The 24,638-nt window shown below is 41.6% G+C and overlaps 1 protein-coding gene across 3 annotated transcripts in view; it reads right to left on the bottom strand.

The window, feature by feature from the left end:
* TRHDE (thyrotropin releasing hormone degrading enzyme) overlaps positions 1-24,638 on the bottom strand; it is a 312,690-nt gene that overhangs the window by 56,175 nt on the left and 231,877 nt on the right. For all 3 annotated transcript variants that reach the window (XM_039520544.1, XM_039520543.1, XM_039520542.1), the window contains 3 exons: positions 18,385-18,473; positions 3,807-3,940; positions 3,640-3,695 (listed from right to left, as the gene is read on the bottom strand). In XM_039520544.1, the coding sequence (XP_039376478.1) occupies positions 3,640-3,695; positions 3,807-3,940; positions 18,385-18,473 (279 nt within the window). The remainder of the gene's footprint in view (positions 1-3,639; positions 3,696-3,806; positions 3,941-18,384; positions 18,474-24,638) is intronic.

Below are 24,638 nucleotides of genomic sequence, written 5' to 3' on the forward strand. Positions count from 1 at the left end.
CACTTTCACCAGCCTGGGGAAGGTGTTTGGGTGCAGGAGGGGGTGAGGAGTGCAGGCTCTGGGAGGGTGTTTGGGTGTGGGAAGGGGTGAGGGGTGCAGGCTCTGGCCAGGCAGCACTTACCTTGGTTGGCTCCCGAAAGCAACTGACACATCCTTCTGGCAGCAGCTCCTAAGCAGGGGAGCCAGGAGGTTTCCGCGCACTGCCCCTGCCCAAAAGCACTGCCCTCACAGTTCCCACTGGCCGCAGTTCCCGGCCAATGGGAGCTGCGGAGCCAGCGCTCTGAGAGGGGGCAGCACGTAGAGACTCCCTGCCCCTCGCCTTCCCCCCAGGGGCTGCAAAGACGTGCCTTCTGCTTCCGGGAGCAGCACGGAGCCAGGGCAGGGCAGGCAGGGAGCCTGCCTAAGCCCCGCTGTGCAGCCGGACTGGGATCAAAGAGCCAAAAAGTAAAATATGAGCAATGTATCTAGTGAAGCAATGTGACTAAATTAAACACAGGCATAGGACAAGTGCAGAGTCCTGCATTTCGGACGGAAGAATCCCATGCACTGCTACAGGCTGGGGATCGACTGGCTAAACAGCAGTTCTGCAAAAAAGGACCTGGGGATTACAGAGGACAAGAAGCTGGATATGAGTTAACAGTGTGCCCTTGTTGCCAAGAAGGCTAATGGCATATTGGGCTGCATTAGCAGAAACATTGCCAACAGATCGAGGGAAGAGATTATTCTCCTCTATTCAGCACTGGTGAGGCCACACCTGAAGTACTGTATCCAGTTTTCAGCCCTCCACTACAGAAAGGATGTGGACAAATTGGAGAGAGTCCAGCAGAGGGCAATAAAAATGATTAGGGCACACGACTTATGAGGACAGGCTGAGGGAACTGGGCTTATTTAGTCTGCAGAAGAAAAGGATGAGGGAGGATTTGATAGCAGCCTTCAACTACCAGAAAGGGGGTTCCAAAGAGGATGGAGCTAGGCTGTTCTCAGTGGTGACAGATGACTGAACAAGGAGCAATGGTCGTAAGTTGCAGTGGGGGAGGTTTAGTTTGGATATTAGGAAATACTATTTCATTAGGACAGTGGTGAAGCACTGGAATGGGTTACCTAGGGAAGTGGTGGAATCTCCATCCTTAGAGGTTTTTAAGGCCCAGCTTGACAAAGCCCTGTCTGGGATGATTTAGTTGGGGTTGGTCCTGCTTTGAGCAGGGGTTGGACTAGATGACCTCTTGGGGTCTCTTCCAACCTTAATCTTCTATGATTCTATGATAAGGGTGCTTCATTGTTTGTCTAAGGAAGAATGATATTCTGAACATGAACTGAAAGGGAGAGAATAAGGAGCATGTTTTACACTTATCTGAAGAAATACGGCAACACTTTCCCATAACCCAATTTGCCATACCCGGATTCTCTTGCAAGGCAACCTATTCAGAGTGATATATACTACTCTGCCCTGTAGAAATAGAAGAAAAACAAAAAACAAAATAGAAATCTACCTCTGGATCTCCATCACAGGAACATTTCACTCTAGACAAACATACGTATACACTCTTCCGCTATGCAAAAGTGCCAACTACAGCAGAATACCTCTGTGCTCATCCCTAACAATACTGAATTGCATTTTTACTGTGCATTCCATGGGAAAGATCCCAAAGTGCTTTAAAAATCACTGAAGTTCTGTCATCTCCTTAGGATAATGTAGTAATACTCAGCAATACTACAGAACAATTCGGGAAGGTAAGTGAGGCATGCCTTATTCATCTGAACCTGGAGGAATATTTAGGTAAGCAAAACATAATAACCCAAATATGAACTTGGCCACGACACCTTGGTTAAAGACCTTAGTCTGTAAAAGCACTATGGAACCTTTCATGACTCCAGGCAGTCAGGACTTTGGCTTTATATCTCATCTAAAAGTGGGCACTTTCAACAAAACAGTACTCAGGGCTGTTAGCTCACTATTGATTCAGAGGGAAGACGGCCACCTACTGAATTACCAATACAACTTCTTGCAGTGCATGGATTTTCACTGAGGTGCTGGCCAGATCTGACATTGTTTAGTTTATGGAAATTTAAGAGATCACAGACTAATGTTGTATGGCTGCAGGCAAATCAAGCTTTATTAGCAGTGAAAAGAAACTTTGAAGTGTCACACTACAGTTAAATTAGGACAGAATGTTGTTTTACTGTATATGCACTAGTACTTTTAATAGTCAAGGTTGCTCAGAGCACTATACAGCATTCTAGTGGCAATGTAGAACACTAAGGATGGAATGCTGGCCCCACTGAAGTCAATGGGGCTTGGATTTCACTCAGAGTGATGAACTGTAATTAGCTTTGCACACGTTCACGTGGGAAGGTGCATGCAGAGGTTAAAGGAGCTAAAAGGAAAGGAAGAGCACTCCCACTCCTCTCCCAGGCTGGGGAAAGCAGTTTTTCTCCAAAACTTCTTTTCCTACTTAGCTGGTGCAGTAGTTGGTTGTTTCAATCTACTATAACCAGTGGGTGCAAGGACTACCTCTCCCTGCCACCCAGTACACCTCTGCGAGGAATAATCCTAGTTCCACCCCTTGTCCAGGCTAGTACTGGCAGTGGTACCAACGTCCCAAAAGTGGGTGGAGAGGAGTATGTAGGGGAGGGCACATTGCCATTTTTCATTTTTTCAAAAGATATAGCTGGGGCAAACCTGGCCTGCATTCCTCAGTGACATCATGCCCGAGTCTAGTAATACACCTCTGTGAGTCTCAGCTGATTCAAAGGACCTCTGTTCTGCGGTCTATTGCAACCAGCAGCTTAAAGCCAAAATCTGGCCATAAATATGTCAGCAAACAGAACAGCCAATAGTCTTAGATATAGTTTTTATATAAACTTTGACCTAAAGGTGTTTGGCTGAGAGCAGGAGTGTTCCCAAGGATATCAAGTATCTTAAAGTCTGACCAGCTCCAGTTCTTACACTTCTCTTTACTCTTTAACTACAGATGTAGTCTTGAATTTAAAAGAGATGAGATTCCATTCCCTTATGTTTTAAACAAATCATTATTGAATCAGCATCGTATTATTTAATTTAATTATGTAACTATGTAAACAATAACGCACTAAAATACTATATAAAGTTTGGAACTTTTAAACAGAACCACAAACCTTCCATGTGGCATAATCATCATCACACAGAAAAATCCTTCTATGATGGATTACCAAAAAACATACTGGAAAATATAACAGTAATATATCAGAGAGAAAAAATCCTGAAGCTTGAAGATGTTTTCCATTACAAATTAAATACACTTCTAGGGTTATTTTAAAAAAACCCAACAATATCAAACCTAGTTCACTAGTGAAATAGGGAAGAGATTATTAATCTCCAAAGTGTTACATTGAACTTGCTGCAAAATTGAACAGAACTCTGAAGACTTGGAAATACCCTATGGCAATTACTGATCAAGAGTGAGGAGAGTGCTACAGACAGTGCTTATGCTCCATACCGGAGGTGGAGGGGCGGGGGTCAGGAGAAAAGAAAGGAAAGGTGGCAACAATTAAAGTGTGTTAAAAATTTTAACTTCAAAACATGCACATCCTCTGGGAAACTAAATGCAGGAATTGTTACAGGACTTTATATTAAGTTAGATTATCTACGGGAAAATATACCTGGCTAGATTGAATGCATCATCAATCAAACCTGCTCGATTACTGACAGAGATAACCTGTGAGGAGAAAACCAGAAAAACGGAACCATTTAGGATGATAAAAGCAGTGCCATAGTTTGTACAGCTCACACATCAAAGCAGATCCTAGACATGAAACTAGGAGCTTACCTCATGGTTCCTCATTAGTTGGTCAATTAACAACCTCCAATTCCTTACGTCATAGTTAACCCGAAAATAGCCAGTTTGATTTATGTTCCCCAGCAACCAGCTTGTCTCGTCTAAAGCAGCAATTCTGTGATGTTCTGGAACCAAAGAACAATGTAAGGAAAAGATTATATTTTTTTTTAATTTGAAAAGGATTTAACATTGTAAAGGAACATGTTTTACATATTTTTCCTTAAACGGAATACTTGTGGGAGTAAAATGATTATTTCAATTTACATAATCTTCATAAAAAGCAGCAAAGAGTCCTGTGGCACCTTATAGACTAACAGACGTATTGGAGCATAAGCTTTCATGGGTGAATGCCCACTTCGTCAGACGCACGTATTCACCCATGAAAGCTTATGCTCCAATACGTCTGTTAGTCTACAAGGTGCCACAGGACTCTTTGTTGCTTTTACAGATCCAGACTAACACGGCTACCCCTCTGATACTTGACTTAATCTTCATAAATCACTAGTAAAATATTTAAAAGAATAGATGTACACTAATGACACAGTTAATTTTGTGGGATAATTATAATTTTCATCATGTGTTCTGCCTCAAGTAATATAAAGGAGCAACCCAGTTTGGACCCTGATCTTCCAACTCAACCTGCACCCATGAGGATGCAGTTACAGAATCAGGATCTTGGAGAGGCATTTTTTTCAAAATATCCTTAATTAAATGCCTGGGAAATCAATTGCTACTTCAAGACTTGGGGCCTGATTCCAATCTCCCTACCTAAGTTTTACACCAGCATAACTCTGTTGATTTAAAGGGAGTTATTTCTGGTTTACACTAGTGAAAGTGAGATCAGAATCAAGCCTTTGGTTTATAGATAATTCGTAAATAGTTTTGTGCATAATCAATGGAAGCAGGTCCTTTAGTCTTAGGTTTCTAACTGAAAGTGTTTCCAGTAGTTTGGTTTGTAGCCACTAGTCACTGAAAAGATCTTTTCATTTTAACCAGTTAATCTTACACTCTATGTGTTTTTATTTTCATTCCTTTTTAAACTTTCAGCAACAATTTAGGTCTAATCCCATGAACACTTCTGCAAGTATTTAACATTGTTTTCAAGGTGACTACTCATGTGCTTGAAGCAGTCACATAAACATCTGCAGGACAAACACATTCCACATTCTAAATTTCTTTAACTTCAGTAAGATTGCAAGGAATGCAGGACCAAGCCCCAAGTGTCTCACAAAGAATGCCTTAATTTAGTAAATTATTGTGATTCAACTAATTATTTACTTTAAACTAGGATTTGCTCGAAAATCAAAAGGTGTTTTTTTTTTTAAATTATTGCCACACAAAGCACTGTAAGGTAATTTAGCTTGTACGCGCTTGATCAAAGCTACAGCCTAATATTTGTTTTCCTTGTCATCTTTTTTAAAAAGAAAACTACATGCAAACTTCTCTTGGACATAGTTCCAATGGGAAACTGATCAGTGTGGCTGAACTATATAAAACTAATGAAATTATGAAGTGAAATGCAAATAAATATGGTTTGATAATTTACATATGCCATCTAATGCTAGATACATTGACATACTAGACTACCTGGTTTTCACATATGGCATTTTTTGTAAAAAGTAATTAGTGAGAAAGTAAAAAGAGATTAAAACTATGGGTGTAGGGTACATGTGACACCTCCATCTTAACTATAATTCCAGTAGCACATGATAAGATATATGGCAATAATCAAAATTTTAAGGTGCAGCAATACAGACCACAAAAACCCTGATTCTACAAACACGGAGCACATATGCAACTTTATGTATACTTGCAGTTCTGTTATACATATGAGTTCAGTTAAATGTTTGCAGGACCAAAGCCTCCATAAATTACAACAACACAGTTCTGTCATTGATAAAGTATTTCTAATATTGACATTTTTTAAAAACACTTTTTTGGAAGTTGCAAAAGACTTATCCAATTCCCTACTTGTTATTTCTCTGCTAAGGCTTATCTAAACTTGCACTAGTTTAAACAAACTAGTTTAATTAAAGCAGTTTATATAAACTGGTGAAAACTCCTATGAGGGCACAAGTATATTGGTCTAAAACTGTTTACATCACTTTGGCTTCCCCTGCAAATTTATGAGGGCAACCACGCCACTATAAGTTAGGTTTAAATTGATTTAAGAGTTTCAATGTCCAAAGTTTCACCAACTTAGCTAGACTGGCTTAAAAAATCACACTTTTATTTAAACGATTCAATTTTATGTGTAAACAGACTAACTCCTTAATTATACAGTAATATAGGGAGGAACAAATGTGACAGCTTTGGACAGGAGTAAAGGACACATTAACTCCTTACTCTTGTATGTTTCAGTTCCCCATTGGCCATACCTATCCTTATTAATACAACCATGGCTGGCACAGAAGAGGATGCAGAGGGACTCTGTATCCAGAGTCAAGACACATGAAGATACCTGGCATAACAGGAAACTGATTGAAATAAGATCTCCACGCTTAAGATATGATCTTAAAATTATGTTCTTCTCTCTGCAGAGAAACTACCAGGATTACTGCAAGGAGGAGAGGTTATGGGTATGATTCAGGGTTACAGATGGTGGTGTTCTCTCTCACATGTCAACTGATGGTGCAGAACAGTGGTGGGAGGGCTGTTTGTCTGCAATGGACCTATCCATTGTGAGTTATAGCTTTGTTTTGTACTTCAGAGGTGATATAATCCAGTATTAAGCTCATCATGCTTTTTAGTAAGTGAAAATTCAATATGGCTATTTTTACTGGTTATATTTGTTTCTGTGTATGAGTTTTCTATTAGTAATTGTGCTTTAATTGCAGCAATATTTGAAAATAATGACTCGTAAATGGTTAATCCATACCATTAAATTAAATCTAAAACACCTTCCAAATTGGCAAATGATCTAAAATTAGTTATGAACCAATCTTGTCCAATAACCTGCTATAACTAAGTGCAGACTATCTGGGTAAGGGAGGTGTCTGATAAAATAAAGGGAACAAATATACACACTCCCTTCTGATAAAAGGAGTTTCACTGGTAGCTTTTTGTCACAAACTATGTAAGCTATTTATGCCACATGACCTGATACAGAATGATACCTGGCAGTCCAAGCTGACTACTTCATAATATCCTCCTCCATAAATATCAGTTGTAGGATGTGTCATATAGCGATTGCTCTTATACAGAACAGCAGTATTTTTTCAAAAACTGAAAATATTATCCCTGCTTTCAGGCAGTTTTAACTACAATCATAACCTTTTTTTTTTTTCATAAGGCCACTGATATTTAACCTTTTCAAGCAAAAGGGGGCAGGAATCTTTCCATGCCATCTCAGCTCAAACAAGCAAGTGGTTATTGTAAAGGGTTGTCTGATGCATGTACTTCACATAATTCTATATAATTTACTGGAATTTGATGTCTGAGCCTGTGTATATTCTCATGAATTTCTATACGCAAAGTTTTCCTTTTCCCTCATTTTCTGGTAGCTATGTGCAACTGAAAACCACTATACACATAGGCAATATCCCCACTTATCAAAAATATATTTATTAGACTATCACAGTCGCAACACTACAGTTCAGGAGAAGGTGGCATCCCCTTCTAAACACTATATTCAATCATTCATAAATTTCTCAAAAGATATTCCTTCTGGTTAGAAATAGCTCATTACTGATTGCAAAGATTGATTTTTAAGTTCAGACTAAACTATATAGTTATTTTTGAGTTTTAGGGAAATAAAAAAATGCATCCTACTTTTTTTCCTTTATGAATATTGTTCAGTAGGTATTTTCACTTGGATCGGTCAAAAAATATTTTTGCTTTGAAACTTTAAATTTGGCACATACATACTGGAGTCTTGTGAAGAATTGGTTAATTCAGGCAGAGTGAAGAGGTCTTAAAGTGGGGTTAATTACATTTGCATTCACTGTATACTACTCTTGCAGTGGAAAGGGACCTTAAAGTGGTTTTAGTGATAGGCCTAGGGGAGACAAGGCAGATTGTTGTTTTCACATGAGTTAACTTATTAAGTTAAAGACTGTGGGAAAGTGAAGGGTTAATCTTTACCTGCTAAACTCTTGTTAAAACCTCAGGTCACCTTGTCTTCATTAGATGTTAGCTTGTGTTAGTTGTTACATTAGCTAAGACAAGTTAAAAATGCACTTTTTTTCCTAATGAAGACAAGGGCTAAATAAGAATCAGGCCTGATCACTTGAGGTTCTGACCTCCTACTCTCAAGGTTCTGAGTGGCCTCAACTCCCATTGAGATCAGTAGTTACAGATTTTGGGCACCTTGCAGGGGGGAACTCAGCATCTTGCAAGATCACATCCATGCATCAAGCATCCATCTGGAAGGAAGTGCATTGATGCTGACAAACATATGGGCCCTGTCTACAAGCCGTTTTTATAATGATTTAACTATTTTGGTTAGAAGTGTCATTTTTCTACATAAATGGTTAAATTAGTATGGAATAAAGCAGTTTTATGCTAGTATTGCTTATTCCCATTCCCCACATGAATAGCAATACCAGTATAAGGCACATTTATACCAGTTAGGGATGGTTAACAAGTTTCAGACACTTTTTTCCATTAAAAAAAATGTTTTGGCAAAATGAAGATGTTTTGCAGGAACATCTCAGTTTCAACAAAATTTTTCTAAATTTTTGGTGGGAAAATTTCAAACCAAAACAAGTGAAATGAAATATTTTATTTAAATGTGATTTGACTATTATTTTGATTGGATTTGCCATTCTGTTTCAATTCAGTGTGGAAAAAAGTTGTTTCTGCACCATGTATTTTCATCGGATGAGTGTATCCATTAACACTCCCAGGGTGTGGGACTGATTCATTTTATCCACATGTGGTGTCATACAGTGAGAGCAGCAACTCTGTCAGTGTCCTGGCTCAGTTGCTGGGATAGAGGGAGAGCTGTGATTGTGACTGAACGTGCATCTTTGGTGAAAGGAAGCAGGGATTTCCAGGTACTCTGACTCCCTGACCCCCACAGTTGCTGGGTGCTGCAGAGAAGCAGGACATATTCATTGATTTTGCCTCACTAATCCTGCCTTTCTCTCCCTGTTCGGACAGATGAAAAGAAAGTGGAAGCAATTCAGGTCAGACTCAGCAGCTGTCAATGCTGCTCCACTAGAGGCAATACTGCACCATCCCTCACACGGCTCCCCGTCTGAGAGCTCTGTTAGTGACACTAGCAGACCCACGGGCGGCATGTATAAGAGGCCTGGGGAGACTAAGCCTCCCCAAAATAGGCTAGCCATGCAGGAAGGTTAATGCCACGGATGCGGCACAGGTAATCTCTCTTGGGGGCGCTGTCCTGCCGTCTTTGAAATGCTGGAAGTGAAGTTATCTAGAAGTGTGAGGCACCACAGGTGCCTGGACCATGGCCCTACCCGTGCTCCCCCTCGAGGCCCCACCCTTGCTCCGCCTCTTCCCCCTAGATGCCCCCTGCCTGCCACTCACTCCTTTCCACAGCGGGTGGCAGGTCTTGGGGGAAGAGGTGAAGTGGGGGCGGGGTCTTGGGGGAAGAGGTGAAGTGGGGGCGGGGTCTTGGGGGTGAGGCCACAGGCCAGGCGCCAGTGCCCCCCCACTTTCTAGGGAGCTTCCGGCGCTCACGTGTAAGCCTCCCCAAATAGAAGATTCACGCGACGCCTATGAGCAGACCCTGGCACGAGGCTGCACAGAAGCAGCACTCTTCTATGCAGCAGTTTAGGGTGGGAAAAGAAAGACCAGCTCTTGAGATGTGGTTTGCTCAGTGATGAAACTGTTGTGGAAGCTCGGCATCATGAACCCAAGGAAGTGAAGGGAGGGAACCAGATTGTCATGGGGAGTCAGCAGCCTAATATCATAATATCGTAATGCCACTATGCAGACGGCTCCTCCAGAGAGGAATATTGCCCTGGGGCAAAATCAAAAACTCAGGGGGCAGGAAGTGGTAATGATTAAGAAGAGGTGGAATTTAGCACAGCTTCAGTTAGTTTTGTATCTCCTCCTGAATGGCCTGAGGTTGATTCTGCTTTAGAGGCTGACCCCAGCAGGCTATTGCCCAAGCACCAGCAGCTACAGCTCCTTCTAAAATCTTGCTCCATTATTTCCCCTCTAAAAAGGATGTGGTTGTTAGTCATGGCTCCCCTGTGTGGGAAAGATCACTGCCCCCCATATGGACATAGTTTTGGTGGGAATACTGGGGGGAAAGTGTTCCCACGATGCATTTGTCTCAGCAACAACTATCAAAAATTGAACAGTCCCACTCTTTCAAATCTCTCCTCATATGGAAGCTGTTCCACAGCCTTATTCATTTTTGTTGCCCTGGTCTGTACCATTTCCATTTTTAATATATCTTTTTTAAGATGGGGAGACCAGAACTGCACGCAGTATTCAAGGTGTGGGCGTACCATGGCTTTACATAGTGGCATTATGATATTTTCTGTTTTATCATCCAAACCTTTTCTAATAGTTCCTACCATTCCATTAGATTTTTTGACTGTTGCTGCATATTAAGCAGATGTTTTCAGAGAACTATTCATGATGACTCCAAGATCTCTTTCTTGAGTGGTAGCAGCTAATTTAAACCCCATCGTTTTGTATGTATCACTGGGATTATGTTTTCCAATATGCATTACTTTGCATTTATCAACACTGAATTTCATCTGCCATTTTGTTGTTCAGTCACCTAGTTTTGTGAGATCCCTATGTAATTCTTCACAGTCTGCTTTGTACTTAACTATCCTGAGTAATTTTATATTATCTGCAAAATTTGCCAACTCACTGTTTACACCTTTTTCAAGATCATTTATGAATATGTTAAACAGCACTCATCCCAGTACAGATCCCTGGTGAACAGAGTTATTTACTTCTCTCCATTCTCAAAACTGACCATTTATTCCTACCCTTTGTTTCCTATATTTAATCAGTTACAGATCCATGGTAGACCTTCCCTCCATGACTGCTTACTTCACTTAAGAGCATTTGGTGGGGCACCTTGTCAAAGTCCAAGTATACTATATCCATCCACTGGATCGCTCTTGTCCACATGTTTGTTGAACCCCTCAAAAGAATTCTAGTAGATTGGGGAGGCATGATTTCTTTTTACAAAAGCCGTGTTGACTCTTCCCCAACAAATCATGTTAATCTATGTGTCTGATAATTCTGTTCTTTACTATAGTTTCAACCAATTTGTCTGGTACTGAGGTTAGGATTACCAGCCTGTAATTGCCATGATCACCTCTGGAACCTTTTTTTAAAAATTGCATCACATCTGCTATCCTCCAGTCATCTGGCACAGAAGCTGATTTATGTGATAGGTTATGTTCCACAGTTAGTAATTCTGCAATTTCATATTTGAGTTCCTTCAGAACTCTTGGTGAACACCATCTGATCCTGATGACTTACTACTGTTTAATTTATCAATTTGTTCCAAAACATCCTCTACTGATACCTTAATCTGTGACATTTCCTCTGATTTGTTACCTAAAAAATAATGGTTCAGGTATGGGAATCTCCCTCACATCCTGCGTAGTGAAGACCGATGCAAATAATTCATTTAACTTCTCCACAATGGCCTAGTCTTAAGTGCTCCTTTAGCATCTTGATCGTCCAGTGGCTCCACTGATTGTTTGGCAGGCTTCCTGCTTCTGATGTACTTAAAAAAAAATTCCTATTAGTTTTGAGTCTCTGGCTAGTTTTGAGTCTCTGGCTAGTTGCTCTTCACATTCTGTTTTGGCCTGTCTAATTTTATTCTTACACTTGTCCTGCCAGAGATTATGCTCCCTTCTAGTTTTTTCAGTAAGATTTGACTTCTAATATTTAAAGGCTGCCTTTTTGCCTTCTTTTAATTTATTATTTAGACATGGTGGCATGTTTTTGGTCCTTCTACTATCCTTTTTATTTTGGGATATACATTTGATTTGAACCGCTATTGTGGTGTCTTTAAAAAGTTTCCATGAAACTTGCAGGCATTTCACTCTTGTGAATGTTCCCTTTAATTTCCATTGAACTAGCTTCATTTTTTGTGTAGTTTTCCTTTCTGAAATTAAATATTACTGCGGTGGACTTCTTAGATATTCCCTCCCCCGCCCCCAAGATATTAAATTTTATTATATTATAATCGCTATTACCAAGCAGTTCAACTATATTTAGCTCTTGGACCAGATCCCCTGTGCCACTTAGGACTACATCAAGAATTGCCTCTCCCCTTGTGGGTTCCAGGACTAGCTGCTCCAAGAAGCAGTCATTAACAATGTCTAGAAACTTTATTTCCGCAACCTATCCTGAGGTGACATGCACCCAGTCAATATGGGGAAATCCCCCATTATTATTATTGAGATTTATTTTTTTTTATAGCCTCTAATCTCCCTGAGCATTTCATAGTCACCATCCTGGTCAATTGATCAGTATTAATTCCTACTGCTATACTCTTATTATTCAAGAATGGAATTTCTATCCATAGAGATTCTATGGTACAGTCTGATTCATTTAAGATTTTTACTAAATATGTCTCTATGATTTCTTTCACATACAGTGCCACTCCCACCAGCACAACCTATTCTGTCATTCCTATATATTTTGTACCCTAGTATTACAATGTCCCATTGATTGTCATCATTCTACCAAGTTTCTGTGATGCTACTATTTCAATATCCTCATTTAATACCAGGCACTCAGGTTCACCCATCTTATTATTTAGACATCAAGCATTTGTATACAAACACTTATAAAAATTGTCACTTTTTATTTGCCTGCCTTTATGTGATTTAATTGAATGGGATTCACTTTCATTTGACTTTTTCTCTTCAGTTCCCACCTGTGCTTTATTGACATCTTTCCTCTCCTCCTTACTAAGATATAGAGAATGTGCATTAATAGATCCTCTCCATCAATGTATCTGTCAGAACTGTGTGCTCTTCCACAGCTGTCAGCTTCTCCCCAAGCCCTTAGTTTAAAAATTCCCCTATGACCTCTTTAAGATGGGGTGACCAGAACTGCAAATCTGGTTCCAGTGATCTGGTTCTATTTTGGTTTAATAGGAGCCCATCCTTCCTATATAGGGTCCTCCTTTCCAAAAAGGTTCCTAATAAGCCGGAAACACCCTTTTATAGCATCATCTCATCCATGCGTTGAGACCCTGTCTATCTGGCCCTGCGCATGGAACTGGAAGTATTTCAGAAAATGCTACCAGCTGGATTTTAATCTCTTCCCTGGCAGCCCAAATTTGGCCTCTAGGAGCTCTTTCCTATCTTTTCCTATGTCATTGGTACCTACATGTACTAGTAACTGTACTGGAAATATGTGCCCTTAGTGAACAGGATACTGCACTTTCCATGAGTGGGTTTGAAGAACAGGTTACATCTCAGAGAAGCTGCATGCTGCTGCAAAAGACTCAGACCCCTCGAGCTCTCTACTGGATGTGTCACACCTGACAATGGATTAAATCAGAAAGTCCGTGCACGATGGTGGCTTCCATCACATCCCTCGCCCCACTCACGGTCTCAGTCTGGTTGTGAGGGAATTTCTGGAGGTGATACCCATCTGCGGGCATTGTTGTTAATAGCCCGAAAGATCTGTGGCTACTTCAGCTGGCTCTAGTCAGCAAGGTGCACACTTAGAAAGATGCAGGTCTGAGTTATCTGCAGACCTAATTTAGTCTCTCTGCCCTGCAACGGAGATGAGCTACTAGGATGATCCGAGGAATGGAAAACCTGTCTTATGAAAGGAACTCAAAGAGCTCAGCTTGTTTAGCCTAACCAAAAGAAGGCTGAGGGGAGATATGAGTGCTCTCTATAAATATATCAGAGGGATAAATACCAAGGAGGGAGAGGAATTATTTAGGTTCAGTACCAATGTGGACACAAGAACAAATGGATATAAACTGGCCATCCGGAAGTTTAGACTTGAAATTAGATGAAGGTTTCAAACCATCAGAGGAGTGAAGTTTTGGAACAGCTTTCCAAGGGGAGCAGTGGGGGCAAAAGACATACCTTGCTTCGAGATTAAGCTTGATAAATTTATGGAGGGGATGGTATGATGGGATAGCCTAATTTTGGCAATTAATTGATCTTTGACTATTAGCAGTAAATATGCCCAAAGGCCTGTGATGGGATGTTAGATGGGGTGGGATCTGAGTTACTACAGAGAATTCTTTTCTGGGTGTCTGGCTGGTGAGTCTTGCCCACATGCTCAGGGTTTAGCTGATCACCATATTTGGGGTTGGGAAAGAATTTTCCTCCAGGGCAGATTGGCAGAGGCCCTGGGGGGGTTTTCACCTTCCTCTGCAGCGTGGGGCCTGGGTCACTTGCTGGAAGGTTCTCTGTACCTTGAAGTCTTTAAGCATGATTTGAGGACTTCAATGTCTCAGACATAGGTTAGGGGTTTGTTGTGGGAGTGGGTGAGTGAGATTCTGTGGCCTGTGTTGTGCAGGAGGTCAGACTAGACGATCATAACAGTCCCTTCTGACTTAAAGTCTATGACTCTAACCAGATGGAGCTGGAGATGGTGACCAGGAACTCCACCTCATACAGGCTGAAGTACCTGTATGAGCAGAGAGCAGCTGTGCAACCATGGTACATCCATAGCTTCACACACATGCAGCCCAGCCTCTACTTGTCACCCTCCCAGTGGGTGCTCATGAAGAAATTAACTGATATCCAACAACACTGATGAGGCCACAAAGCTGGTCACCAACGATGATGTGGGGATCAGTCAAGTAATTCCCTCACTGCTTGCTGGAGATAAAATTAACGCACATGAAGAACCTCTTCCATTAACAGAGTGACAGTGCTGGAAAGTCGCTAGTTGGAGTCATGCTGCCTGCTCTTTTGGAAAATTGTCGTCTCCAAGGCAGCAGATAGAAGGAGTGCTACTTGGTGTCAATATATTCAGTTACCCATTTCAAAAGTATCCTGGCTTCCTTCATCTAACGCAACAGCGAGGCAGATATACTCTGCTTGAAAAATCAACTCCGAGGCATTGCCATGGCCCTCAAGATGTGGGCAGAAGCATCTTCACCACCAGAAGTCAACACTACAGCAAATACTAGAGCAGGAGACTAGTGCTTCCATGAGTACACAGGGAGAGAGCAATACGCCCTTTTGTGACAGTGTGGAGGATTTTGTTCCGGTTGACACTGCCTCCTCCTCTCTTGGAGAGGAGTACACTGCTACTGTGGTGCAGAGGGCAGTGGCAGGATATGCCAAGATATCAGACTAGTGCCCACTAACTCAGACTCTCTTCGTTATTGGCAGCTGAATGTGTGGACAGCATTTCATCTTCAGGCTGTGTGTCTCTCACTTTTCTTGCCCACCATCAAGCATGTGCTCAGAGCAGTTCTTTAGCACAGCAGTCTCCAAGAGGTACACATCTGTCTGTAGGGAATGGGAAGAGCCTTTCAATTATCCACACGAATAGACATCAGTTTCCTCAGGAACATCCCTCATGGAACATGCCAGCAGCAGCCTGATGGAAAACCCTGAAGCGATGCTGGGGGAGGAAGAGGAGGGCTGCTGAGGGGATTTTCATGTACTTGTCCCCTTATTGCTCTCCAGACTCTGCCTCTTCCTTTCTGAAATGTTGCAAGTGGAGGAATGTCCGTCAGAGTCCACCTTGGAGTGCACAGAATGGATTCCTAACACCACCACACAGTCAGGCACCGACCCGAGTACCTTTCTTGTGGACTGACTATAATTTGCTTTAATTATTGCACTGGAGAGCCTCAGACAGAGGGAGACAGACCAACCTGCAAGCTGTGGAATTACTGGCACAAGAGACAGACAACTGTATTAACAATCTTAGAGCACTGTGCTTATGGATAACCTGATGAATCTCTCTGGCCCTCTCTCCGTCTCATCTCTACTTTTGCCAGTTCAATGTTGTGGCAAAATTGGAAAGTTCATGGTTGCTGGCTTCAGGATGGGGCCCTGGGTGCACCCTCCAGCACCTCTGAGTGCCTCTTGTGGATGTGGCACCACAGGGTGTTAGTCTCAGAGTCTCTCCTGGCTACATGACAGTGGAGAGGGAGCTTTTGCACAGTGGTGGTAGGAAGCCCCATCTGGCTCCTGCCCTAGCAAGAAGGTACATCTATCATCTCTATGCACCATCCCCCCCCACCTCCTCACCATAATCTCCTTTCTGAGTCCTAGGGGATTTTATTTTTTCATTTATTTTGGTCGGTGTGTCACTGACCCACCCTCCTCTCACCCTGACTAGTTGACACTGAGCTCTGTCCCACTGATAACTGAATTCAGAATGGCCACTGTTGGACTTGGTCTTCTGAGTTGAAAGAAAAGTGTAGCCTGACTCCCAAGCCAGCTGTTAGACCTCTCGAGCCTCTTCCTCCAGTTCCAGAATTGCTTCTAGACAACTTCCAGTGGCAAGATTGCAACAGGACTCCTCCTCTGCATTATGGAAACCCTCTGGGATCCCCCACAAATTAACAAGCCTGGAAACTGCCTCCTTCAGACTCAGAACACTTCCTGGAGCAACAAGCACATCATCCCTGTATCAGCTGCAGAAAACCTTCTAGGAATCCTCTAGAATCACTCATTGTATTCTGCAAATACAATGGGTACAGCGAGTTACATGGTTAACATATCCAAAGTTGATGTCATCATTTTTATTGCGGTATCACCTAAGACCCTACTATGCTGGACATTGTAGAAACATGCAAGATGATACCATCCCTGCCCTGACGAGCATACAATCTAATTTGAAATAAGACAACCAGTGAGTGAGAGGTAGGGGAACGACAAGCATAAAGACAGTAGATCATCATCACGTTGATTAGCTACGCACAGCACTTTATGGCTCTGAATCATTTGCAAGTTGTTTTAAAAGTATAGGTAACAGCCATCCCTGATGACTGCTCACTATACCCATCATACTTTGTTGATTTCTTATAGGCATCTCTGAGTAGATCTTAAGGAGAAGAGTGTAGTGGCTTTTCAGATTAGGTGAAGGAAGGCATTCAATGAGTAAAGGGCAGCAAGGCAGAAATTGTGCAGCCAATCATAGAAGACGCTCATAAATGGCATCAGTGGCAGAGGGAAGGACGTGTGTGTGAAAGTGAGACTGTGAGATTGATAGTTATATTGGCCTGAGCAGCTCCCACTGCAGTCAATGGGAATCTCACCATTGACTTCTGTGGGAGCTGGATCAAGAGCAGATAAGACATGGATAAGATAAGGATGAGGCAGAGTGTGAAGGGGCTTGAAGTATTGCAAAGTATTATCCCTGTGGCCAACTTAATGCTGCTGTGGGGAAAAATTAACATCTGCATTTCCTGACCGGAGTGTGGCTAAATTCTAGAATGAAAATTACACTGGTCCCAGACTCCAGTCCTAGACCAGTGCCAAAAAAGAAGCTAGATCACGGGAGCAGTAATAAAATATTAAGGTCTGATACATCGTGAACAATCAGGGCTAGAAACACATACCTTATACCACTAGAAAGTTGGGATTCTCATATTTCCACTGCTATACTGGTATACACCATTCATTTCTAGCCCTGCCGGTTGCTAAGCTCTAAGGTACTATTATCCCTTACTGACCTGTAAAAGAACAAAAAGGAAAAGACAGGCACACACAGGCTTGGCTATTTCTTCCTTCCAGTTCTATTTACTCTGGAAGGAAACCCAGAGGCTATACCTTTTCTGTACTGTCAACTGGGTCAATTCTTCCTCTACTGCCCAGGCATGTATGGGATGTATGGCTCCTTCTCTTCCACTTCTTTTAATCGTATCATACAACTCCCCAACTTTTTCTTAATTCACTTCAATTCTGACATAAATTCAGGGGCAGATACATCATGCACTGTCAGGGAAAGAGAGGACTGCTTTCTAACATTTGCAAGATGGTATTCTTAGCTGCTTTTGGGTGATAAAAGGCATTGGCTTCTAGCTCTAGTTGTTCTCAAGATAGTGGTTGCTATTATCATGTCAGAATTGAAGCAGGGGGGTAAAAGCAAGATGATAATCAGAATAATGCTCCAATATCTAGCAACCTACCAGGGCTAGAAACACTTTGGGAGATCAATAAAAAGATTTTTGGGGGACACTAAATGTTTCTTAGCACTGGTTGTGGACGATTGATCAAATTTGAAAAAACAAACAAACCAGTATTCTTAACCTTAATATTACATTACTGCATATTTTGCATTTATTAGTTTACAGATTTTACATTTAGCAGGTGTTTTATTACAAAGATATTTTATTTAGCTTTCACCATTCTATATAGGGAATTGCATTTATACAATAATTTAGTATGTGATGTCAGATATAAAATAGCAGCTTTGGAACATCTTTCTGTTTAAAACCTTTTATTTGCACCATCTAACTTTTGTGAAAATTACCTGGTTCTTTCCTCTTCTCCCTCCCTCCCCCCCCCCCCCCCGCCCCCGGCCCAAATTATCTTTCTTGCAGTTCATTTTCAAGCAGCTGTAATTGGGTGCACAGCAACTAAACAATGACCTAGGATCAATTCTGAGAAACAGTTCAGGAAAACACATGTATGCTTTACAACATTCCACTGTGAGGAAAGTTTATTTTTACCTGATTTGTTAGACACCCATATAATTGCCTCTGAAGAGATGTGGCTCGTATTTCCTACTGCAATTGTTAGTGGAATCTGCCACAAGTAGCTGCAAGACAAAGGAGGGGGATCTAAGAACAAAAATACTGAACCAATTCTTCTCACTCACAGCAATCAGGGATCACATCAAAGAAATCACAACACAATTTCACTAGCAGTAAAGATTTTGATTCTAATAAGTTACTTTGATTTTAAGATGAATATGATAGCGGTAACAAACCAATGAAAAAGTCATTCATCTTAAAAAAAAATACTGAATTAGATTTTTCACAAGCTACAACACAAGAGACTTTTTCCACAAGGTTTCTAGTAAAAGGTTTTTATAAAAGAGGAAAGAATGACCTCCCATAAAAAGATGACCACCATTCATTCATTCCTGAAAAAGAGAAATACCGAGGGGAAAACATGCTTTGGTTTAGATGGTCCGCTAAGTTTAAAAGCAACCTAAAAGAACTGCCATTCTTTTAGCGTAACTTCTTAATGTGTTACAATAGGCTTTCATTACTAGTAGATTATGAGAGTAAAGTTAATGGGCCTGTTCCTCTACTGACTTGCCCCTTCTGTTGTCATTTACACCTGGACAAATTACCATTCAGATCTGGACACGTGCACCTGGCACAGGTGTAAGGGAGGGGAGAATCAAACCTCAGCATCATCACAGTGCACAACCACATCATTTATTGAATAAATGTCAGTAATTCATCTAAGATCTTCATAATGTTTTACCCTAAAGAGAAATTACTGCACACTGTATATCTTTTCTCAGGAGATGGAAAGATGCCATTATTATTACCCCTATTTCAACCCCTCACAACCACCTCAGACACAAAATCCTTCCCCCAGCTTGGGAGAGTTATAAATGTTTCCCCTACAGAGTCTCCCTCCAGGTGTGATTTTTAAATCAATTTAGTTAAACTGATGCAAATGTGTGTGGACCAGCACTTAATGTCCAAACAGCTCCATGACCACCAGTATTTGTCACTTCAAAATGAGTTGGTGTTTAGAAGTTTTAAACTGCAACTATCACTCCTCTGAGATTTGCTCATTCAGAAGTTTGCCCCACTTAACTATATGCAATACTTAAATGTGTCACAACAGCAATAAACATGCTTGCAAATGACTAATGGTCTGCCAGGAAATACATCTGTCATACAGTGCTGAAAGTTACATGCATCATGGAGTGCATAGCACTGCATTTCCTCAGTATGTATTCAGAGAGAAATGGTGGACTCCTAAAAAGGAATCTAAGGGCTTCTCTACATGGTGGGGTAATGTGCACTGTGAGGGTCTGATTTTTAAAGTGCATTAATGTGTTGTGCATTAACTGGTCTGTGCAGACCCTGCTGGTGTGCTTTAACATACTGCTGTTTGAAACAGTACTATGTTAAAGTGCAGTAGGGGAGCAGTTCTCAACTAGGAGTCTGGGGCCCCCTGGGGGGATGCAAGCAGGTTTCATGGGATCTGCCAAGCAGGGCCAGTGTTAAGATTTGCTGGGGCCAGGGTGGAAAGCCAAAGTACCGCTGTATGGGGCTGAAGCCCGGGGCCCCAAGCCCTGCCACCTGGGGCTGAAGCCAAAGTCTGAGTTTTGTGGCCCCCCCTATGGTGTGGAGCCTCGGGCAATTTGAATCATAGAATATTAGGGTTGGCAGAGACCTCAGGAAGTCATCTAGTCCAATCCCCTGCTCAAAGCAGGACCAACCCCAACTAAATCATCCCAATCAGGGCTTTGTCAAGCCAGGCCTAAAAAACCTCTAAGGATGGAGGTTGCTTGCTACCACCTAGCACTGGCCCTGGCTTTTATATGCAGAAAAACAGTTGTTGTGGCACTGGTGGGGCATGGAGTTTTTATAGCTAGTGGGCGGGGCGGGGCTCAGAAAGAAAAAGGTTGAGAACCTCTGCACTAGGGAACCTTTAGTGAGCACCACCAGGGTCTACACAAACCAATTAATGCACAACATGTTAGCATTCTGTAGAAATCACATCCCAAAGGATGCATTACCCCACTGTGTAGACAAGTCCTACGTGACTTCTATTCCTCCACTATCTTCAGCTGGCATCAATGTTACATGGATTATTTGATTCCTTTGCTTATTACAATCCAAATGCCTGATTCAGCAAATACTAATGCACATGAGTAGCTTTACACACTTGATTTCTCACATACATAAGTGTTTGCAGCATCCAAATTATCCAAATCCAAATAGGGCAGTACATCTGGGACAATACTACTCAAAACACAGCTATTCAATGGAGGAAGATACTTGGAAAGCAGCAATGTTGGAAGAGCTGTGAGTCACACTGGAAGGCAAACTAGATATGAACACACAGTGTATTGTGGCAGCAAAAAAACAAAACAAAAAACAAGCCAGCATGATTTTGGGCTGTGCAGGTAATGGCATCATGCCACATAGCAGGGAAATGATAGTCCCTGGCTAGCAGTCAGATTCTGATATCCTTACTCATTTTTAATACAAACCTACTCCATGAGTGGTCCCATTGAAATTAATGAGAGAACTCGGAATAAGGTGCTAGTCAGTATGAGTAAGGATATTAAAATCTGGCCTTAAATTACTCTGGGAAATACCAGATCTTTATAAATATCCAGTTCTGGATACCACAGTATGAAAAATACATTGAAAACCTGGAGAGAATTCAGAGAAAAGCAGCAAAGCTATATGAGAGGCAAGACCCACTAATATATGAGAAAAGATGAAATATATTCTATAAACATTGCTCTTGTAATAGCTCACTCAATGTCAAGGCCCAGTGACAATAATAAATGTAAAATAGCAAAAGAATAAAAGGACTGTCACATACTAATTTGGCTGCCTTTTTAAAAACTTATTCTCAATATTTTGAGAGGAAATGTCATGTAATAGATGTTAAACTGATTATACTTTCTGTATATAAACAGATTGAATATCCTGTGTTGTTTTATTCAAGTAAATGTTATGCTTTTACTCAAAGGTTTGGATAACAGAAAAGTACAACAAATCTCAGCAAAAATATTTAATAATATAGCTATTTTAGAGGTTTATTTTAATTTGTAAGTCAAAAAATCTTTCCATGTTGATGCGGCTACACATACCTACACAGATAGTCTTATTACCGAGTCCTGTTATAACACTTGAAATTAATGAGTTCCATTCAAATACACTGGGCCAGAGAGCACTCTTCACAGAAAATCTCTTGGGGAAAAGGGTCATTCCTTATGTACAGCACCAGTCTTCTCCTTTACTTGTCACGACAGACTCTCGGCTGGGGCCCCACAAAGTTTTGAGGCCAGAAAGGGGAGAAAAAGCAGGGACTCTGGTAGACTCCCTGTCTCTTCTCTAGTCAACCCACATATAGCCAAGTTGATGTGTGAGGAGATGTCTCCTCTGTGGCTCCTACTGAGGCAAAAGCAAAAGCAGCAGGGGGGATTCAGGCTATGAGGATGTGGGCCAGAAGAGTGGCACACAGGCACAGCAATCCTTCCAGAATGAATCTTATATCTGTGGAGCTATCTTTATCCGTGTACAGATCCTCAGAGGGCATGGGTTTTAGATCTCTCACATCTGCCTACTTCACAGGCCCCCCAAATCCCTTCTCCTTGAGGATTTGTTTCCCAGTAGAGTGCAGGGCCGGCTCCAGACCCCAGCGCGCCAAGCGCGCGCGTGGGGCGGCATTTTGCCGACAGGGCGGCAGGCGGCTCCGGCGGATCTTCCGCAGTCATGCCTGCGGGAGGTCCACCAGAGCCCCGGGACCAGTGGACCTCCCGCAGGCATGACTGCGGAGGGTTCGCTGGTCCTGCGGCTCGGGTGGACCTCCCGCAGGCATGACTGCGGAAGGTCCGCCGGAGCTGCTTGCCGCCCTCCCAGCACACCCTCCGCAGGCGCGTCTGCAAGAGGTCCCCCGGAGCCGCAGGACCGGCAGCGCGCCCCCTGCGGCATGCCGTCCTGCTTGGGGCGGCCAAATTCCTAGAGCCGCCCCTGGTAGAGTGGTTCTCAACCAGGGGTATATGTACCCCTGAGAGTATGCAGAGGTCTTCCAAGGGATACAGCAACTCATCTAGATATTTGCCTAGTTTTACAACAGTCTACATAAAAAGCACTGGCAAAGTCAGTATAAATTAAAATTTCACACTGACAATGACTTGTCAATACATTGAAATGTAAATACCAGATTTATATTTATAAAATACCAGGGTTGGAAGGGACCTTAGGAGGTCATCTAGTCCAACCTGCTGCTCCAAGCAGGACCAATCCTCAGATAGATTTTTTGCTTGAGATCCCTAAATGGCCCCTTTAAAGACTGAACTCACAACCCTGGGTTTAGTAGGGCAATGCTCAAACCACTGAGCTACCCCTCCTCCCAATAAAAAATATTTATTTTATAATTATATGGTAAAAATGAGAAAGTAAGCAATTTTTCAGTAATAGTGTGCTGTGACACTTTTGTATTTTTATGTCTGCTTTTTGTAAGCAAGCAGTTTTAAAGTGAGGTGAAATTTGGGGGTACGCAAGACAAATCAGACTCCTGAAAGGGGTACAGTAGTCTGGAAGGGTTGAGAGCCACTGTCCCAGTGGACCACAGGTTTCTCTGTAGGATCTGAATAGTGCAGATGTTAATGAGTAAAAATCCGGTAAACTACCTTCTCCCATTCTCTAGCTTGTGCCATTCTATATGTAGTATTACCCCTTAATTGGCATACATGCTTGGCTGCTTCCTCATTCCAGCTTTTTCCCCCTTTACTGTGCTATAAACCTGGGCCAGCTCTTCCACTACTGCCCATGCATGGCAGTCATATGTGGTTTCTTCTCTCATGGTTTCTCATCAACACCTTCTCTGAGGGACACAAACTGTGTCTTTCAGCTGTTTGCCTTCACCTGTATAGTTGTAGGACCCTGGTGAATTCCCCTCTTCCTCTATTTTACCTAATTTTTTGAGGGTTGAGAAGGTGAGAGAAGATGGAAGCATCTCTCTTATTTTCCTCATTTGTTATGTCTTATATGTGTATCTGGTGTAGAAAGGAATACTGCTCTCAGCTACCAATTCCAGTGAAAAACTGGAACCTGTCCTTGAAGACCAGGAGACTAGTCTGGAATGACTTAAAACAAGCCAGTTGGTTCATCCACCCTCAACCATATGCCTGTAGGTATAGGACAGCTGTTAAGGCAGCATGCTCAGATCTGGGGGAAATGGAGCGTTACAGCTATCAAGCTATTCAACTCACACATAATGCTGAAAAGCTTAAGCAGGACAAACACATAGGTCCTCTTGGGTAAAAAGATGGTTATCTTCATAGCAGATCAGTAAAGTGTGGGGATCCTCAGGGATATGAGAGGAATTTAAAGGAATCACCTGTGAGGATGAGGTAGAGATAAATTTGAACTTTGACCGGATGTGGGAAACACATGATGGAACTGTAAAGTGCATAATGTCACACATTCATGAATATCTTGAAGAGATGTTTGAAAAATGGGAATGCTATTGAGTGTTAATGCAAATAAACCCATTATTGGTACACTAGGCCATTATTTTTGGAAGTAGTTAAATTCAAGTTGTAGTTAAATTCACAATTAAAGGGAATGTATTGCCGCTTTGTTTTTGGTGGCATCACTTCAATGCATAATACAGAAGCACATTAGTATCTACATTCAATTTGCAGAATAATTCAGAGAGACTTGTTTGATATAATAATACAATTTAGTAACTGTTAAGATACATGCAATACTAGAAGCTAGCTAATTATGCTATGCTTGGATTATATAGATTTGTCTTGAGCGTTACACTATAATTACATATCTTACATTATTGTACTTTATCTCACTCAGAAAAAATCATATTTGTGATGAATACTTGCTATGCCTTAACTTATACCAAATAACTAACAGGTCCCTCTATGGAAAAATCCAGAGATTACAAACTATCTTGCAAACATTATGCTTCACATTTCTTATCTGTGATGAATAGTAATGCTATAGTAATGTTGGATTTCCAACAGAATAGTTGGCTGGTTTCTTTAGAAAAGCCAAAAAAGGGGCAATAGTTTCTTTGCTGACATAACAAAAATCTCCAGGTCATTATAAAGAAGAGGCAAGGTGCTTGGAGTTTCATATTTTGCACAACTCTTGAACTACTTCTTTACAGTAATTAACCTTTTTTCCTGCAATTTTAACTCATTTTTTCAAAATTTATTTCCCCATTGACTTCAATAGACCAGGATTTCACA

This window comes from Mauremys reevesii, linkage group 1, assembly GCF_016161935.1.
Source record: "Mauremys reevesii isolate NIE-2019 linkage group 1, ASM1616193v1, whole genome shotgun sequence".
NCBI classification, from domain to species: domain Eukaryota; kingdom Metazoa; phylum Chordata; order Testudines; family Geoemydidae; genus Mauremys; species Mauremys reevesii.